A 19,593-nucleotide genomic window follows, 5' to 3' on the forward strand; every position below is an offset into this window, starting at 1 on the left:
AATGACCTACATGGAACCATCTTCAAAGGACTTGACTTTCTGTGTAAGTTTCTGGAGATCATCAATTCCAAGACTATGACAGGTATTCCTAAAATGACTGCCTGAAGTAGGAGCAGCAAACTCAAATACGTAAGCGTCTTTGCAGGTAACATCAACAGGGCAAACCAGCAAGCTGGGCCAGATGGGAGGTGGCCCCACTTGAAGGGGCAGATCTGAGCCCAGCTCACTGACACCAATGAAAATGCATGTGGTGACTTCAAATTTTCAAGAAGCTAGAAATCTACACGTTGTTCTATGAAATCTCTTTTTAAATGTTGGGAACCAATTCCCATTGAAACATGGACAGACCCACACCTAATTTTCAGGCCAAACTGCTCACATTGGTCAATCACACGGGGGCCAGAGCCCCTCAGCTTCATACCCCTTGGGCATTTAGTGAACATATGTGAAGCATGAAAAGGTAAGCTGCATTGAATCCTTTTTTTTTTTTTTTTTCCGCTCTCTCACCACCTCACCTCATGAAAGTATCTTTTGCAGTATTGGTATCTCACCAAAGTCTAAAAAAGTATGAATTAAATGAAATTCCCATCATGTTAAACAGAAAGACAACTTGGAATTGTATTCAAATCCAGTTTTATTAAAATTATTTGGCAATGTTAGTGGCAGTACAAAGTCTTTGACTAGGACCACTGGACACATTAGACGTGAATTTGTGTTTTTGGTTTGGCCTGGGTTTAGGGGCACAGGGACTTTCCTAAAATCTTCTGGCCTCCCTTTCATTACCTAACGGCAAAGTGCCTTGAGTTTCTCTGTCTACCATATCCTACTTTATGGACAGGAATTTGTCAAGTAAGAATGAAAAAATAAAATCCATAGATTCAAAAAATTCTCTGCAAATATTAAGAACATACAAATAATACAAAAGACGCCTACATTTAGTTCTTCAAGGAACAAGGCAAGCATCTGATGTCTGTGGTTTCTGGTTTTTATTTATTGCTAATTATAATTCAGAGACCAAAGGGTTTCCAAAAGCTGTAAAAACCTTCATTGAATTGATGATAGTCATTGACATCCCTCCCCCATATGGTTCCACTGAATTCAGAGGAATAAACCAGGAGAGCACTTGCATTGGCCTTTTAAAATTACGAGTCTGTTTTGTCTTTAATGGGGTTTTTCTTCTGTAGTAGCTTGGGGCACTATCTGCTCGCTCAGTGCTTGACAATTAGCATCTGCCTTGCAGGAGATCTAAGGATTGGCTTCATAAAGTGTATTACTGGACAGCAGCTGCTGGAGGCGTCCCTGTCCAGGGTAAAACTTTTAGCAGACCTTAAGCTTAACACCTTAGAGGATGTGGTACTCCTTAGTTGTTCTCCAGGGATCCTGAAGCTGTCTGCAAGAGACAAAGAAAGTTGTGTCAGAATCTTTACATGAGAACTTTCAGCCCATTCCTAAGGAATCCTCACTTTTCTAGAGGTATATGAAAACCTGGCTTTGGCAGGGAAGCCCTGGTGTTTTGTCCCTGTGATGAGACTATCTCTTGGGGATGAGAATGCAGACAATGAGGTTGGGCAATCACCTGAGAAAATTCTGCTCTCGCTTCCCTTCGAGGCAGTATTTTAAGATTTGTTTAGGATCGTTTCCAGTATCAGTTTTCAAGCACTGTCTATTTCTGGACAGTCTCTTGTGAATTTGAAACTGTTCCCCTGAATGGCCAAAGTATTTCAGCAGCGGGAGAAGATTGGCCATACCAGACCACTGTTGGGGGCCTGATTATTTTTAGGAGGAAACATGTGGGGAACAAATTACCAGAGTCTCCTCTCACTGATTTGTGGTCTACACAGTATCACTACTCCAAGAAAAAGCAACTTGGTCATCAAAACGGGTGTGTGTTTGTATCATCAGAATAGGGCCTTGACTTTGGGAAAGTTAACTATGGGAGTGATTTGTGTTGTCCTAGTTCACAGGCAGGCCTGTGATTATTAAGTCACAGCAGGAGCAGTTAACATCAAATAATAGTTTTTATTCTTATTTCTCTAAGAAATGAGGAAACATTTTCTTCAGGAATGAGCATACATTTTTAAGTTCCTCCATGCATAACTCCTTGCATCGAATTTACGTTGTTAAAGAATATATAAATGGAAAAAAATAAAGAATATATAAATGGAAAATATCCTCTCCCAAGTTAAAGAAAAAGAATTAGGATACAAGGGCCCCCTCCACCACGTTAAGGTCATCCCACTCTTCTTTTCAACAATACTTAACCACAAGACATTCAAATAGTATCTGGAACAAAAAAAAAGCAATGTGTACAGTGTCATGTCATCAACCCACAAAGCACTTAATCCTAGGAGAGAGAACTTCTACTTACAAATGGAGTCCTGATTCCAAATTTGCTGTGGAATGTCATGGTGACTTTGTTTTTATGTCCTGTTCTTTGATCAAAGGCATGGCATGTATCAAACGGTGGACTGTACAAGTGAAGGCTCACAGCAGGTTCCGTGTGGCTAATGTTCTCGACTCGATGTAAGCCAATGGAATCTACACAAGACCCCAGAAGGAGAAGCGGATGAAGGAGCTTAGACGACTGACAGGTGCCGATAAAAGTTTTGTTAACCACCTGAGAGCATAAATCAATCTGCTACTGACAGCAGTTACTTCAAAGGGACTTTCCAGTTAAAGACCATAAACGCTGTGCTCTCTACTCTCTCCTGAAAGCCCCCTACAATTGTATTAGAACAATTTTCAAAGGGCATCAGTCCACCAAGACCAAAACACCACCACCACCAATGGGGAAAGAGCCAACATCAATAAAAGTTTAAGAGCCTGAAAGTAGATGAACCATTTGGCCAAGGACAGAAAGCTAATCCTGAGCTATCCGTGGGAAGAGCCAAAAATTAACCTGACCGCTATCTTGATATCACATCTTTATCTGTGTACAACAGCTCAGGGATTGGCAACACAGGTGCTTCTGGAAACGGGGATGAAGATGGGGTGAAAAATCCAGGAACTGGTTCAAAGCTCAAATCCCTTTTACTATTTCTTTCCCTCATTTCCCTCGAGTATAAGTCTGAGATCTATACTCTAGAAAGAGCCTAATACATGAACTCAGGACCAGCAGAAGTGACTTTAACAGGTGATCATTTACCTACTAAATGGTAAAATCCCTGCTTTCTTCCCCACTTAGCTGCCAAAATGCTGCCAGACAGGATTCCTCCCTGCCCCCTACCAGACAGGAGATGGGAAGCACCTTCTCAGGGAATCTGATCGGCTCCAGAACAGCTTTTCAAGATGTCTCCATCAGTTGTTCCTCAAGGAGAAAGGTCTGCCAGATTACCCTAGAGGGAGTCCAGTTGACACACACCACCCATGTTAACTTTTTTTTTGTCCTCAGTTTTCAAGTATTAGCATACAGCCAAGGCCACCAGACAACTGAGCAAAGCCTCTAATAGTAAAGACATGGGCTAGAGCACCACGCCCCCCTCAAAATACAGACCCCTGAATCAGACACTACTCAGGAGAAAACTTTTAAAAAAAGCAACTTTATGATTAATATCCTCAAAGAAGAGATGAGAAAACAGGATCCTTGTTAAAGGAGCTCTCAGAAAATAGAAAGGAATATCTGAGAAATAAAAACCTGAATCGAAAGGCTTAAAGAAAAACTGAGGAAGCTGGAAAAGACTCCGAGAACAAAGGGACAAAACCAGAAAACAGGAAAGAAAAAAAAAAAATCAGACGACTAGTTCAGGAGGTTTCATATCTGAGCAATGAGAGGTTCAGAAACAGAACCAAAACACCAAAACCCCATAAAACCCCAAAGAAATAACTTGAGAATATTTTCTTGAATAGAAGGATGCAGATTTCCAGAATGAAAGGACCCACAGACTACCCAACACAATGAATGAAAGTCATGAATCAAGAGAGAGGACTGTAATACTGGGGATAGGAAAAGATACCAAAAGGTAACATTCCAAAGTTTCTAGAAAGAAAACAAAATTTCACAGAAAGAATCAAGAAACAGAATGGCACCAGGCTTTCAAAAAGAAGACTGAAAATGAAAAGTCAAGGGATTACTTTCATAGCTCTGAGAGAAGATCCTAGGTCCTAATTCCACATCTAGCTAACTTATCGACCATGTTATGAGGATGGAATGGACATTTTTAGATACACGAGGTCTCAAAAACATACTTTCCATGAACCCTTTCTCATAGAGCTAATGAAGATATCCTTCACCAAAATGAGAGCATGAACCAAGAATGAAGCAGACAAGAGATCAGGAAAAAAAGGGGATCATCAATGGGAGGGAGCAAAGGGAAAGCCTGCACGGTGGGAGGGGAAGGAGGGAAGAAAGGGATGGGAAGGAAAGGAGGGAAGACCAAATACTCAAAAAGATGTTGAGAAAAAATTTCTAGTTAGGAGAGAGTTTGAGGAATAATCAAGGAAGGAATTGTGTTAATTTGTGTAGTCAAGGGAGGCACCAAATTCTGATTTATGCTTCATGATCTGGCTCCGTGAGCTCGCGTAAGACAACAGCAAAGCCTAGAAGGCAAAGACTGAAGTTCTATCCCAGCTATAGTTAGACCACCTTCCAACAACTCACAACTTCTGGGATCTTTAGACATTTTCTTCATTTCCCCAAATGGGACGTAATTCTCAAAGACAGACTCTTTGGTTCTATAGCTTACTGCTCATAACAGACTGGCTTAGGCACAATTCTGAACCTAGGTTCCACATTCTGAAGAGATGGCCACCCTTATATAAACTGGTTGTTTCTCCAACTGCAAGCTGCACAATCCTGCAGGCATAGACCCCACATAGCCACCAACCTTTAGAGAAGCCCCTGAAACTCCTGCCTGATACCTACTGTTAATAACCCCAGCATCCATCCATCCATCCACCCATCCACCCATCCTTCCGTCCATCCAGTCACACATCCATCCATCTTTGCCTCCTTTCCTTTATGCCTATGGTGTACCATCTCTCACAAAAACCCTGGACCTTTCTTGGAGATACTTATGGATGTCAATTTGGTCCAGGCATGTCTACCATTTGCCTTTACATTATTTAATTTCATCTCCTTGCCCCAATTTCCCTTTTCCTCCACCCTATGTTGTACCCCACTATGGAATCCATCAAGATACTCCCAATAAAATTCTACTGACTTAAGCCAGCTCTTAATTTCAGCTGGTTTTGGAGGCCCAGGCCCTGATCTCACTCTACTCTCTTACCACTCCTGTCCAGGCCCATTCTCCCTTCTTCTCTCTAGTGAGACCATTCCAGAACTTTTCATTCTTTGCAAAGATTGTGCCTTCCCTTCCCGCACGCTCTTCCCTGTACTTGAAACATCATTCCAGCATCAGTACCCATCTGTACTCCTCCTGCATCTGTAAAAATCAAAGGCTGAACTTTGAGGCTTTTGATCTTATGGACTATTAGTCTACAAAAATATTTAGTTTATCCCCCACCGCCCCCCCTCCCCATATTTTACCAATTGGCAAAATTTCCCATAGAAATCAGAATTTCCCACTTTGGTGGAAAAGAATTCGAACCATGTGGCTGGAACTGAGTGGCCGTCACTAACCCCCTTGGACAGTGTGGCCTGCACACACCAGTACCCTGCAGCCTTACTCCTGGCCTGTATTGCACCTGCTTGGTTCCTGGAGGTTTTGCACTGAATACCCTTGAATAAAGCTTACCTCCTCTTTAAGACCTAATCTAGTTTCATAAAGACTCGAGGACTCCAGCTGAAAGCCTTTCTGGCCTTATTGGGCAACAAAGTTTTTCTAGGAAATTTGGAGTGCCTTATATATACAGCAATCCTCAAATAAAAGCTTCCTGCCACATAAGAAATGGACACCTTTGTGCTTTGTGAACGGGGGAGAAAACTTCCCATACTATTTGACCTTTGTAATTGGCTTACATTCTTTTCTTTTCTTAAGATTTATTAGTTTGGCAGAGAAAGAGAGAGTGTGCACACACAAGCAGGGGAAGCAGGGAGGGAGATGGAAAAGTAGGCTCCACACTGAGCAGAGATCCTGATGTGGGGCTCAATCTCAGGACCCTGAGATCATGACCTGAGCTGAAGGCAGACACAAAACTGACTGAGCCATGCAGGTGCCCCAGTGGCTTACATTCTTAAACTAATGAATAAACTGAGGCCAAGTATCACAACTAATATGGGACTTTAAGATACATGAGGAAAAGTTGCATAGCCAGGAAAAAAGTCTCTATGGTATTTTCTTTTACATCAGTGGGATGGCATTCCAATTAAGAGTATGAGCTTGGGAATCAAATGGCTTGAGTTCAAATGCTGTCCGGCACATAAAAGCTGACTGATCTCAGATGAGTTATTTATTGTTCCTATATGTTGGCAATCTCATCCATAAACGGGAATCAAAAATGATCTCCCATCATTTTCAGCAGGCTTTGTGGAAAGTTAGTATCTATCCCCTTTAGAAATACAGATGTTAATCACAGCCTCTTCTAAAAAGCATCTGGCTCTCCCAGATGGCATTTAGGAGGAAGAATGAATTCTTGGTAGGAGATCTATAAATCATTACTAAATAATGTGCTCTGTAAAGATTCCCTTGAGAACATGCTTTTAGGGTATGCTGTACGCATATTACAAAAACAGGGACGAGCCAGCACTCCTAATCATTTCCAGAACATTTCCTTACATTTTCTAACACAAAGACTAATATTTCCAACCTGGCTTTGCTCCCTAAGAATCAACTTTTTGGGTGCCTGGCTGGCTTAGTTGGTAGAGCATGAGACTCTTGACCTCGGGGTCGTGGGTTCAAGCCCCATAAAATCTTAAAAAAAAAAAAAAAAAAGAAGAAGAAGAATCTACTTTTGTACATTCATACTCAACGCTAACTGTCCTCAGACTTGGCAGGAAATAACTTGTCAATGGGCGCCAATCTACGGGCTCTGGCTTGTACTTTGAGTAAGCGATCCTAACTCAGATGCAAAGCTTTAAAAAACAAACAAACAAACAAACAAACAAACAAAACTACTGCTGGGGCACCTGGGTGGCTCAGTGAGTTAAAGCCTCTGCCTTCAGCTCAGGTCATGATCATAATCCCAGGGTCCTGGGATGGAGCCCCTAGTCGGGCTCTCTGCTCAGTGGGGAGCCTACTTCCCCCTCTCTCTCTGCCTGCCTCTCTGCCTGTTTGTGATCTCTGTCAAATAAATAAATAAAATCTTAAAAAAAAAAACAAACAAAAACCAACCTACTGCTTTTAGATCATTTTCTAAGTATCTGGAACCATGACTCCATGAACCCAATTCTGCAGTGTTTCAGAAGGGAGTTGAAGGCTTTTCCCTCTTGCCCTTTGAAAAAGGTAATCGATTGTTACCATTGATGTAGGCACACTGGTTTTCTCTCAAGATTCTTTCAGACTTCTTGATCATCTCGTTGGATTTTTTGTCAGGCCAGGCAAATAAGGTCTCCTTCAGGTTTCCCTGCAGCATCTTCAGAAAGCAGTGGGAGTCAGTGTGATCATGGATACTGCTACACATAGACAAGAAAACAATGGAACTCAGTGGACAGTCCAGCACCCCGGGCCACATAACACTCTGCCCAGAGCTTACCGCTGCAGCACACTGTCAAGAGCACAGGTCACAAACCATTTCAGCTGGCTTTGCAAATATATCATCAATTTGTAATTAACAGCGTTCAGGGCAACATGTAACATACTAGGTCTTCCATATCAGTACATATATGCAGGGCAATTTGGATGCATAACCGAAGTACAGAACAGTCTGTTTTTAAAAAGCGAGTTTGTAATACTACTACTTTGATAACAGAAACACAAAACCAGCCACCTTTTATCCTCTGCAAGACATAGCTTTCAAGAACTCAATTAAGCTGAGCCACAACTCAATTATAAAACTTCAGAGAAACTGGAGAAAGGATAATCATCTCTCATAATTGCATCACACTGGTAATATCACTTAACATAAAGTGTTTTTTGGCCCCACCCCCCAACCCCAGGCCTTTTCTATTATCTCCTCCCTCTGGGGGACACAAAAGCCATGTGTATGTGTATTAACACCCAGAGGTTTCACTGCAATCATGCCAGTATTTTGTAGATTCAGAACCACCTGTGATTAATTCCCAACAATAGAGGGAGAAAGAGAGTACCTTGAATCTGCAGAAATCTTTTATTCACGTAACCTTAGAGTAATAAAAGGTACGAACCTGTGTGTTATTAGCCTTTATCTTCTATGTTGAATGCATAAAACCATAAGAACTCATCTTCTAAATCCATAGAGGCTAGTTGTGGTTTTTTTTTTTTTTTTTTTTGAAGATTTTACTTATTTATTTAAGAGAGTGAGAGAGAGCATCATGAGAGGGGAGAAGGTCAGAGGGAGAAGCAGACTCCCCATGGAGCTGGGAGCCCAATGCGGGACTCAATCTGGAGAATCTGGGATCATGACCTGAGCAGAAGTTAATCACTTAACCAACTGAGCCACCCAGGCACCCAAGCCTAGTCCTACTCTTGACATAATCTGCTTTCAAAAAGTATGGAGAGAATGAATGCAAACAAGGCCATTCCCTATGAGTAAAGTCCTCTATAGACCTAACTCACCCCAAATCACATCAATGCAGGTCTCCTCTCTCCCATCAAAAAGGGGTCTGCAAGTATTGTTTTTACCATTCTCAAAGGCCCAAGAAGGATCTGTTTACAGAATTAACAATACTCAAAAGTGTATAAACGAAGGACAAATTAAGAAACCAAGTTTCAAAGAATTGGTGTTAGTTTAAGCTGCCTAGCCCTCTACATAAAAAGACTAAAAGAATGAAAAAGGGCAAAGACAGTAAACAATTAACTTGAAGTAGCAAGAGATTTTCTGAATTTGTGAACTGCTTTTCTAGATCCAAATGTGGACACTGTGTCTTTGGTCCCGCAATTGTTTACGGACTTCAAAGCACCACCAAAGTCAAGTTTTAGCAAAATTCCAGATACATTTAACTCCACAGAAGACACAGAGAGAGATATTAAGTTAAACTGGTTACTTACCTCCTTTGATTTACTACTCATTTGGGGAGTTGGTTTTGATATACGTGGTATATGCCTAAACCCCTTCTGTTAATTCCCAGGAGAATTTTTGTTGGGACATTTTGAACAAACAACTGTAAGGTGAGATTTGTTAATGCTCCCAAACTTGTGGCCATTCTGGCACTGTCCTTTTCTTGGGCTGGAACAGATGATCTACTAAGGATTTGCAAATGAGTAGCTGCGTTACCTGCCGTGTCCTTCACCCCAGCATAGAATCATTAGATTGAATTTTCCATTTCCTTCATCCACAAGATTTCGAGTATACCTGAAAGGAAGGTATTCAGAAGTTTGAATCTGGTCGATGAAATGTGCATTGCAAAAAAGAAGTACGTCACGAAGTATGGCTCACTGACAGGTTAACATTTCTACCTCTATACAACTTATAAATGTGGTTCTACCATTAGAAAAATACAGGACAAATGAAAACAAGTCATTTTTCCACAGTTCACTTTGGACATTTTTGTAGTTTGTATTACCATGTTTGTAACTGCTCTGTTTTAATTAATTGCACCAAAAAGGTAAAAGGAAAAAAAAAAAAAAGCAAATTCCTTAATTTTCCTCCTGACAGCCTCAAACTGATAAAAACAGGGTTTCTTAAAGAAGTATTTACAAGGTGCATTTACTAGGCAAGAATGTTGCTATTGTCTTTTTTTCCACCTCCCTGTAGCTAAACTATAACGTTAGAAACAAGGTTTCATTAAATAGCTGTTTCTGAAATTCTTAGTTTCTGTCCTAGCCTAGACACAAACCACATTCAAAAGCACTCATAATGAAAATTCCTCCACAAATAGGGTGGGGATTGACTTAAGTACACAACAAATGAAATTCCATAGGGAAGTAAGTAACACTCTAAAACCTTTTCCAGGAGAAACCAGTAATTGGCCACAAAAAAAATCCCAGATGTAAACTACCACAAGCACACCATCAGAAAAACAAAACAAACAAACCACTTCTAAAGTTTCTCTTGGTTAAAGAGGTACTATCCACACCAACTAATTAGCAAAGTCTGATAATTATGACATTCATTCAGATTTTTTTAAGACAAGGAATCTTTATCCCATAGTTGGGGGAGTGTTTGATCACAGGATCATCTGTTCAGGTTCGTCCTGAATGCCCATTCCACCCCTTTCCTCCCCAAGCAGGAGGCCAGGTGCTGGCCGGGCAGGGTCAGCAAGGGAAAGAGAATTAGTAAAATGCTTTTTAGATGTCAGTCATCCTTATTGGGTAGCCCTTGATGACCTAGCAAGGAGCTGTGCACACAGCCTTTAATTCCCAATAAACTCCGCTTTGGTGTCAGGATACTCATTCTTCCTCTACCAGTCTTGGGGTCACCCTGCCGTTACCTCTCTGGGGTATTTCCAGAGAATTTGCCATCTGCCTCACACTAGAACATATTCCATCTTGGTTTTTCTTTCTTTTCTTTCTTTCTTCCAAGACTTTATTTATTTATTTACTTGTCAGAGAGAAAAAGAGAGAGCATGCCCGAGCGAGTTTGCACGAGCCGGCAGAATGGCAGGCAGAGGCAGAGACAGAAGCAGGCTCCCCACGAAGCAAGGAACCCGATGTAGGACTGGATCCCAGGACCCCGGCATCACAACTCGAGCCAAAGGCAGCGGCTTAACCGAGACACCCAGGTGTCCCCCATCTTGGTTTTTCTGCACTGGTTTTCCCAAGGTCAGAGATCAGAATCCTTCGCAGTACTGGGACATCTATTCCGTGCAAAAAAAAAAAAAAAAAAAAATCTACCAAAGTGATTTGCGCTCTCCTACATCTCTCCCTCCACGCTGCCCCAAGGGCCCACCCAGGACTGCATCATCTTCCTTAGTTGCACCTCTGGATACCTGTGCAATAGTCAACACGAATGTCTGCATTTCAGCTGATCTGGAATTCAAAGCCCCTGGAAATGCCCTTGTTCTAAAGATTAAGAGCCTAAGCCTACTGACCTTGGTGAATTTCACTTGGTCAGTATCTAGACTTAGAGCAAACTACCATGACACCAGGGATCTGCGGAAAGGTTAGTGGTCCTTTAGAGTGAGAGCTCGGAATAATGATGCTAATTTGAATCTCGGAGCTACCTGATCAAAGTCTGACTCAGTGCAGGTGCTCCAATCTTTTTATTGCCTACCTTCCTCATCTGTAAAACAGGGATAAGAATTGTACCTATCTCACACAGCTGTCATGATAAATGAGTTAATACACCAGGAAAGTGACTGGAAGGGACCTGTGCCAGAGTTAAGACCTCATTTAGAGCTCACGGCAAAATTAGAAAGTGGACTCTTGTAGCCTTATTGGCAGCCACAGAAAGATAGGAACCAAAGGAATTTCCTGGAGCCACTTCCAAGTGCAAAATGGGATCTTAAGCAAGCTTCGCTTTATTTCAAATCCTAAAGTGCAGAAAAAACAGCTGCTGCCTACAAACATACCACCTATCTTTAGGTAAGGTAACTAAAAGGAACTGCTCCCAAGGAAAACAATCTCGGTTGATTCTTATCTTTCAGGTATTTTCCTCTGCCCAGCCTCAGCCCAACCAACCACAAAGGGTGAATCGCTAGCAGCCCTTTGGGAAAGAAACCCTCACCATTCGGGGCGAGGGAGTGGGATCAGGTTTTATTTCTGGCGCTGGAGGACTGGTAGAGATTCATTTTTATTTATATCACCAAGCCAGAGCTGCAAAGGACCATCTCACTCTAGCACAAGTGGGAAGCAGGGGTCTGAAAGCAGGGGTCTTTACAATTTACACTCCAGAGCCTCAGAACTAAGGACAGGAGAGTGCGTATTGCTTGGGGGCTCAAAGGGAAGCAGTCCTTGCATTCACAACCCTGATAGTGGGTTGAAAATAACCCCACAGTCCGGCAAGTTAAATGGGTTTGGGAGGGGCAGCAGGAGCTGAAAAACAGTAGCACACAACCCCACGACGCTCTTTTATAGTGGCAAGAACGCCTGCTGGCAGGTGCCCGGCTGCGGGCGGCCAAATGATGGAGAACTGGCTCGGGGGACTGTGTCCTCCACCCTCACCCCCTTTCTCGGGATGGCTGATGGAGTTCTCTCCGGGGAGTACGCTCCATCTGTCCCCCAGGGACGGCGGGCCGCGTACAGCCTGAGCTCTGGGGGCCACCGGGGTTTCCCTGCACCGCTGCGCCTGGCAGGCGCCCCAGCGGGAGGGAAGCGTCCAGGTGGACCGGCGAGAAGAGAACAAAACAGTCTGCAGCCGTGCGGTGGCCTCCGCATCCGGGCAGCCCCGCGGCTGGACGGCGAGAAGGAGCAGCACTGGTGTGCGGGCGAGGCGGGCTGACGGCGGGCGCAGGGCGGCCCCCTCCTCCCCCACTGCTCGCTCCTGCTCGGACTCGGCAGCCGGCGCCGCCTGGCTTCGGAGACCCGCGCCCCAGCTCCCGCGGCCAAGGTTAGGGCGCGCGCACCTGTACTGGTCGAACTTGGCGTACGCTGCCCACTCGGCGGGGTCGCTCTCGTAGGCTTCCATGACGGCCTGCACCTCCTCCACGTTGACCTCCTCGCCGGCGAAGAGCTGGTGCAGGAGGCGGATCAGATCCTCCAGGCTCCGCGGCTTGAGCACCTCGGTCTGCTCCATCCCTCGCGGAGCTGGCGGCGCGCGCGGCTCTCTGCGGGCTGCGGTGCGGGAGCTGATCGCAGGGGAGCTGGGGGCGAGGGAGCTTAGGGGCGGGCTGGATAGCTGCACGCACACACACACAACCCCCAAACAAGAGTGCCCGAGACTAAAGAGCTCCCCGACCCCCAGCAGGGCAGAGGATCCGGGCTCGCGAATGAACGCGCTGCGCACCCGAACCAGGACCTAGTCTGCGGGTTCGGCGGCCCGGGCCCTTTTTAAGCTCTCGGAGTCGGCGGGACTGTACCAACAGCCCTCGGAGGGTGGGGAGAGGCGGGGAGCGACCCGGGGACCGTGGCGGGGGCGGCGGGAGCGTGCGGACAAGGTCCACACGCGCCGCCCCGAGCCCCCCTCCCGCGGCACCGCGGCGCTCCCGGGGGCCCCTGGCTCCGCGTCCCCGCCTGATCGGTGGGCTGCGCGCGGTCCTCCGCCCGCCTCGGCTCGGCGCGTTGTGTCCGCCCATCCCGGCCCCTCCGCCCGCGCCCCCCGCCCCCTGCCGCCGCGCTTCGCGACGCCAGGACGTAGACCGGAGGGGGTCGGAAGAAGGCTGGAGGGCTGGGGGGACGCTGACGAGCGGGGAAGGGGACCCACCCTTCTAAACAGAGCTGAGGAATTGTGAATTGCTTGCGAAGGTTGACGACGGAGTCCACTCCCTGGCTGGAGAGCTACTGTGTCGTCGACCGCAAAGTCTCCATAACATGCTCCAGGCTGGGTGGAAAAGCAAAACAAAAAGAACTGGAAGTCTTTCTTGGGGGAAAAAACCCCCAAACCTAAATGTATTGTACTGAAAATGCATGTTCACAAAGGACACTTGGGTCTTGAGCAAGTCTAGGGAGACGACGGAAGGCCAGGGACCCCTCTTCGATTTTAAAATCAAACAATTCCTTTAAAACTCTTAGGTGCAAAGACCGGATGGATCATTGATGGCGCCTAAAGCCGTTAATTTAAAGGGTTCTAACTGGACTACTAAAATCAAATCGATGCGTGCACTTGAACGAGCCTACTGTTTAGGGAAACGTGTTTCTGTGCTGTGCAGGGCGCTCAGCACGCTTTCGGAAGGACACGACTTGAGTGTGAATGAAAATACGTGTGAGGGACAGATTCATTCCTTCTCATTATAAACGGACCCAGGGAATAATTCGGATTTAAGGCCTAACTTTCTGCAAGACTGGTCTTTCCCTGCCCCCCCACCCCCATTTTGCTTCACTGTATGTGTGTTTCTATTCTTAAATTTACTTGTGCCATGTAGTAAGTGCCCTAAAGTTATATTTTAAACATGAGTGTTTAAACTGATTACACTGTAAATATTAATATGTTAGGAAGTAAAAATGACGGTTGGATCGCCATTGTTCAGAAAGAAGTGGAAAGCACCTCAGAAGCCATTTTTTTGTGATACAGGTTGCTGAGAAGTGGTTAATTGATGTACTCTGGGGCAGACTACTTTGTACATGCTTTTTATTGTTTACTCGAATTTTTTTGGGTGTGTTTTCTGTTGAGTCTCTTAATTACTTCGTTTTAGCTATCCTAATCTGCTTTCACTGGCTCTTCTTCTTGACCCTCAAAGAATTCAAGAATCTTACCTAATATAGCCGTATTCAGGCATTCATATTCATTGCCTCTCTTCTCTACATCTTCCCACAAACACAATTTCATTGGTTGTTTCTATGTGGATGTCGCCCAGTTCTCCCTAATTTTATATACGGAGACCAGTTCTATTTAACATCATTTGGCACCTGAAATGCAACATATTTGAAACTCCTTTCGGGACGCCTGGGTGGCTCAGTTGGTTGGACGACTGCCTTCGGCTCAGGTCATGATCCCGGAGTCCCGGGATCGAGTCCCACATCGGGCTCCCAGCTCCATGGGGAGTCTGCTTCTCCCTCTGACTTTCTCCTCGCTCATGCTCTCTCTCACTGTCTCTCTCTCAAATAAATAAATAAAATCTTAAAAAAAAAAAAGAAACTCCTTTCAAGCCATGCTTTTTAACTCCTGGAGATTCTATTTCTTCTGCAGTGTGGCTACCTAGGCTCAAAAACCGCATCTATCACGGCCAGCCCCTTTCCTTACTTCATTCTCAAACCCTTCTCCCAAATGCCACATTTTATACCTCCATTATCTTTTATGATTTCCTGCCTTTCTATTCCTATTGTTACTATACATGCTTCAGCGTCTATGTTGGCTAGATTGTTGCAGACCTCCTAAACAGCATTCCTTGGTTCCAGCAAACTCCTCTCCTCTCCCTATGCCATTGGGGTAAATTCTTTATTCACAGCCACTTAGATTCTTATCCTAAGGCAACAGCTCATGATGTCATTTCCCAGCCCGATATTTTCAGTAACTCTTATTTCTAATACACAAGTTTGTCAGTCTGGCATTCAAAGTTCTCCGCCTTTTGCCATTATTTACTTTTTTTTAACAAATAGATCTTTCAGCAAAATGGAAGTAGCAACTATCTTGTGTTTACCCAATCCATTCTTTTGATTAAGCTTCTTCTCCTGACTAGATTCTAGAAGGTCTTAGCTCAAATGCTTTTCTCTCGAGTGAACTGTATTTCCCGCTGAACTGGGGTGATAACCAGTATCCTTCTTAGGGCACTTACTACATCAGAGCACGTAATAGTTGCTCATGGGAGTCATAATGTGACACACAGAACCTTCAGGACAGTCTCTGCTTACATTTTATTTTTGTATCCCCTTCAGTGCTGAGCACACAGTGCCCTGTGTATGCATGAAGGGCAAAGTTAGGAAAAACAGAAGTAATTGTCTAGAATAATTCGATTGCTTGGTTTTCTTTAGGGATCCTGGGGTAGAGAATTCAAATCCAGCAGACTTCTCTCAGTTGTTTCTGGTTTCTGTGCAAAGGACACCTGAATTCTTCCCTGAACAGTTACACTGCTGAAAAGAAGGAGGAGGCGGCGCGGGAGGAAGAGGAAGAAATTAGAATAAGAGGAAAATGATTGGCATCATAGGCTCTATTAACAAAAAGTAGAATACCTAGACCCAAGGAAGTAGTATTTCCACTGTACTCGGCATTGCCCAGGGCAATGATTATCACATTTTCAGACACTGATGTAGGGTAGATATCCACAGAAGGGAACAGGAGTTACTAAATCTGGAAATAATGGCCTATCCATCCATTCAACACATTTTTATTTTTTTATTTTTTAAAAAGATTTTATTTATTTGACAGAGAGAGAGATCACAAGTAGGCAGAGAGGCAGGCAGGGAGAGAGGGAAGCAGGCTCCCCGCTGAGCAGAGCCTGATGTGGGGCTCGATCCCAGGACCCTGAGATCACGACCTGAGCAGAAGGCAGAGGCTTAACCCACTGAGCCACCCAGGTGCCCCATTCAGCACATTTTTAAAAAGCACGTGCTATATGCTAGGCACTCTTCACAAAATGAAGGCTCTGCCCTTACAGGGCTTATGCTCTGGAGTGGGGTAGAGGAAGATAGACACGCCAGCGAATATTAGAGTATGTGCGGAGAAATGGACACATAATGTACACAAATATGTAACAGAGACAAAAACAGCAGAAGTGGGATAGAGAGGGTGGTGAGATCTGTCATTTTACAGGTGTTCAGGGGAACACTTCCCTGATGAAGTGGTATTTCAGCAGGGACTGAAGGAAGTTAGTGAGATTTGTAGCCATCTGGGGGAAGTTTACAGGTAAACAGTTAAATGCAAAAGCCCAGGGAGGAAATATTAAGTGTTTGATGAACACAGATAGAGGCAGCAGCGAGTGGAAGTAGGGACTACAAATCAAATAGGCCCTCACAGAACAATGTAAATCACTGAGGGAGTTTGGCCGGAGAGCAAGCAGATCAAGGGAAGCCAATTATTTGGCTATTAACAACCATCTGAGTCAGAGATAACAGTGGCTTTGGCCAGAGTACTGGCAGAAGAGAGGACAAATGGCTGCTTTTGTAATGGGTTTTGAAGGTAAAGCTGTTAGGATTTGCAGATTTGGAAGTGGGTTGTTAGAGAGGGATCGAGAATGAGCCACAACGGGGTCCCTGGGGGAGTGGGGGAGCTCAGTAGGTTAAGTGTCTGCCTTTGGCTCAGGTCTTGATCCTGGAGTTCCAGGATGGAGCCCTGAGCCTAGCCACTGTGTTGGGCTCACTGCTCATCAGGAAGTCTGCTTCTCCCTCTCCCTTGCCCCCGCCCCCAGCTCCTGTTCTCTCTCTTGCTCACTCTCTTCTCTCAAATAAATAAAATCCTTAAAAAAAAAAAAAAAGTCACAATGACTGTAACAGATTTGCCATTGACTAAGAAGATTTAGGGTGACTGGGGTGGGAATGAGGAAAAAGATAAGCTTTAAAGGTCTAGGTAGTGGAACAAACTGCAAATAGTTGAAGAGGCAGGAGGAAGAGAAGACAAGGAACAGAGCCGTCTCAAAACGGTAGGGCCTTCTTTCTGGTGACCGCTCTGAGCAGTCAATATACAATGCCCGTGTATCCACTGTGAGGACACAGACAGAACTGCAGATTTGTAAGGACTCTTGTAACCTACTCAAACATACACGGTTTATTTTTCATTAACATTATGTAAGAAAACAGGTACATCTAGTATCTGGTACCAAACTTTTTTCCTTTCCATTATTTCTAAAAATTCAAGTTAAAAACACCCAAGATTTCAGGGGCGCCTGGGTGGCTCAGTGGGTTAAAGCCTCTGCCTTCGGCTCAGGTCATGATCTCAGGGTCCTGGGATGGAGCCCCTCATTGGGCTCTCTGCTCAGTGGGGAGCCTGCTTCCCTCTCTCTCTGCCTGCCCCTCTGCCTACTTGTGATCTCTGTCAAATAAATAAACAAATCTCAAAAAAAAAAAAACCAACTCACTCAAGATTTTAGTTTAAATCTAAAAACCTGCCTAATGAGAACCAAAGTGCTGAGAATAGGGATCTTGTCTTATATACCAAAGCTGAGGGCATATAGGCACCTTAGTGAGTGAATAAATGGGAGGTACAAATAAGAGTTGTTTCAAGACTTTTGATAGATTTTGCTTAACTGTGCCTTGAAAATGTGGTGCCCATTCATATTTCATGCACCAACAATATGATGGGACTTCCCTCCCCACAACTTTGCCAATACTGACAGTCACCGTGCTTTCTACAACTGCTAGCGTGGTGACAATTAGCATCTCATAGTTATTTGGGTAAGTAAGGGGGTTCTGCACTTTTTGTGCTTTAGTAGGCATCTGCATTATAAATTTTTTAAAAATTTTAATTTCCATAGAGTTAACAGTGGTATGATAGTTTCTGGTGTATGATACAGTGATTGAACAATTCCATGAGTCACCTGGTGCTCATCACAAGGGCTTTCCTTAATCCCCATCACGTCTTCACCCATCAACCCCACACTTTTTCTTCTATGAATTGCGTTTTAATATTTTTTGCTCATTTTTCTGGTTTTTTCTTCTCCAACTGGTATGAGTTCTTCATACACACTAGAAGTTAAGAGCATATATATGTTGCAAATATTTTGCTTTATCTTAAGCCATATAAAAATTTAAGATTTTCTTTTATGTTGCTTTGCCATGTTAAATATTTTGCAGGTTGCATTTAAAAAGTTCATTTAATGTATAATGAATTACTATGAATGTATAAGAAAATGTACTAAATATTATGTGTGGGTAGCAAATAAAAAACCAAAAGGATCCTATTTTCAGGCACATTACAATCACAGAAGGTTGTTATATGCATGTTTATTTTATTTTGAAGGTTTTATTTGAGAGAGGGAATGAGAGAGAGAGAGCGAGCATGAGAAGGGGGAGGGTCAGAGGAGAAGCAGACTCCCTGCTGAGCAGGGACCATGATGCGGGACTCTATTCCGGGACTCCAGGATTATGACCTGAGCTGAAGGCAGTCACTTAACCAACTGAGCCACCTAGGCTCATGAACGTTTATGATAAAACTATGCAGTAGGGCCGTGATATGCATATTTAACTATGCAGTAGGGCTGTGATAGTGGAAGTTCACTGTGAGTGTTCTTATGAAGCAGAGAGTATCCTGAATGATTTAGACAGGCTTTAAGGAAAGTTAAAATCAGAATTAGGCAGAGAGGTAAGATGTGAAGCGGGGGAGTTCTAGGTACACTTCCAGAAGTCAACTGCATGAGCAGGTGTCAGGAAAAGGCACATTCAGGGAACAGTGCATTATCTGGCGTGGGCTGGCTAATGTTGTAGAGAAAGAGTAAGACTACACCTGCTGAATTGTTTTGAATACCTTCCTTCCATTATGTGGCCTGTAGCTGCCTTCGCCAGTGCCAGAAGCTTACCCAGGATAAACCTTGGAAAATGAAGCAGAAGCTGCAGGAAGGGAGATTTTCATTTTCATACTCCTTGCACACCACGGACCAGCCCATTTTGGGTTATGCACAGATGAATCAGGTTGACTAACATCATATAATCTCAGGCATGGTCTGCACTTTCAGTTCTCTAATCTGAGTAGAATAGGTATTTAAGGCCCCTTGAGGGTAAAACGTCTAGGAAATCATAGATACCACACAGTATCAAATCTTATTTGGATCACTAATAAACATTTTTAGCTTACCTGAGACCCTAAGTATGGGGAAATCCTGATGAGATCCTTGGCATGGATATAGTCAGAGGCAGAAGCACTGTACTCCATTATTATCTATGTTCCGTGGGCTCTGGGTCACTGTTGCACGGTAGGATAAAGAACGACATAGCAGACATCGATTTCCTCATAAACACGCAAAACTTAACATATAATTGGAAGGTTCAGTGCCCTCCAACCTCCAGGTTCAATTACAATTAACACAGGTTAAACCAGATAGCTGCCAAAATACTTGTGAAGTGTATTTTAATTTCTAGTCACTCAATAACTTGTGAGATCCAGTCTTAAAAGTAAATGTTGCAAAGTCAGCATGGAATGATAAAATCCTTTGGGTAA

The 19,593-nt window shown here is 44.0% G+C and overlaps 1 protein-coding gene across 1 annotated transcript; it reads right to left on the reverse strand.

Annotated features, from left to right (window-relative positions):
* Window positions 1-616: 616 nt before the first annotated feature.
* CDO1 (cysteine dioxygenase type 1) lies at window positions 617-12,718 on the reverse strand. The gene is made up of 5 exons (XM_032842245.1): window positions 12,479-12,718; window positions 9,250-9,327; window positions 7,356-7,510; window positions 2,369-2,538; window positions 617-1,390 (listed from the first exon to the last, which is right to left on the reverse strand). The coding sequence occupies exons 1-5, from the start codon at window positions 12,646-12,648 to the stop codon at window positions 1,361-1,363; spliced, it is 603 nt and encodes a 200-aa protein (XP_032698136.1). The 5' UTR covers window positions 12,649-12,718; the 3' UTR covers window positions 617-1,360.
* Window positions 12,719-19,593: the final 6,875 nt, after the last annotated feature.

The sequence above is a fragment of the Lontra canadensis genome, unplaced genomic scaffold (assembly GCF_010015895.1).
Source record: "Lontra canadensis isolate GAN:19392208 unplaced genomic scaffold, GSC_riverotter_1.0 scaffold126, whole genome shotgun sequence".
NCBI classification, from domain to species: domain Eukaryota; kingdom Metazoa; phylum Chordata; class Mammalia; order Carnivora; family Mustelidae; genus Lontra; species Lontra canadensis.

Excerpts from the sequence above, each read along its gene's own strand:
- CDO1 (XM_032842245.1), bottom strand. The coding sequence starts at position 12,648 with ATGGAGCAGACCGAGGTGCTCAAGCCGCGGAGCCTGGAGGATCTGATC. Across the intron at positions 9,328-12,478 it reads GCCAAGTTCGACCAGTACAG|GTATACTCGAAATCTTGTGG; the intron begins GTGCGCGCGCCC and ends CCTTCCTTTCAG. Across the intron at positions 2,539-7,355 it reads CCAGTGTGCCTACATCAATG|ATTCCATTGGCTTACATCGA; the intron begins GTAACAATCGAT and ends GGTCTTGTGTAG.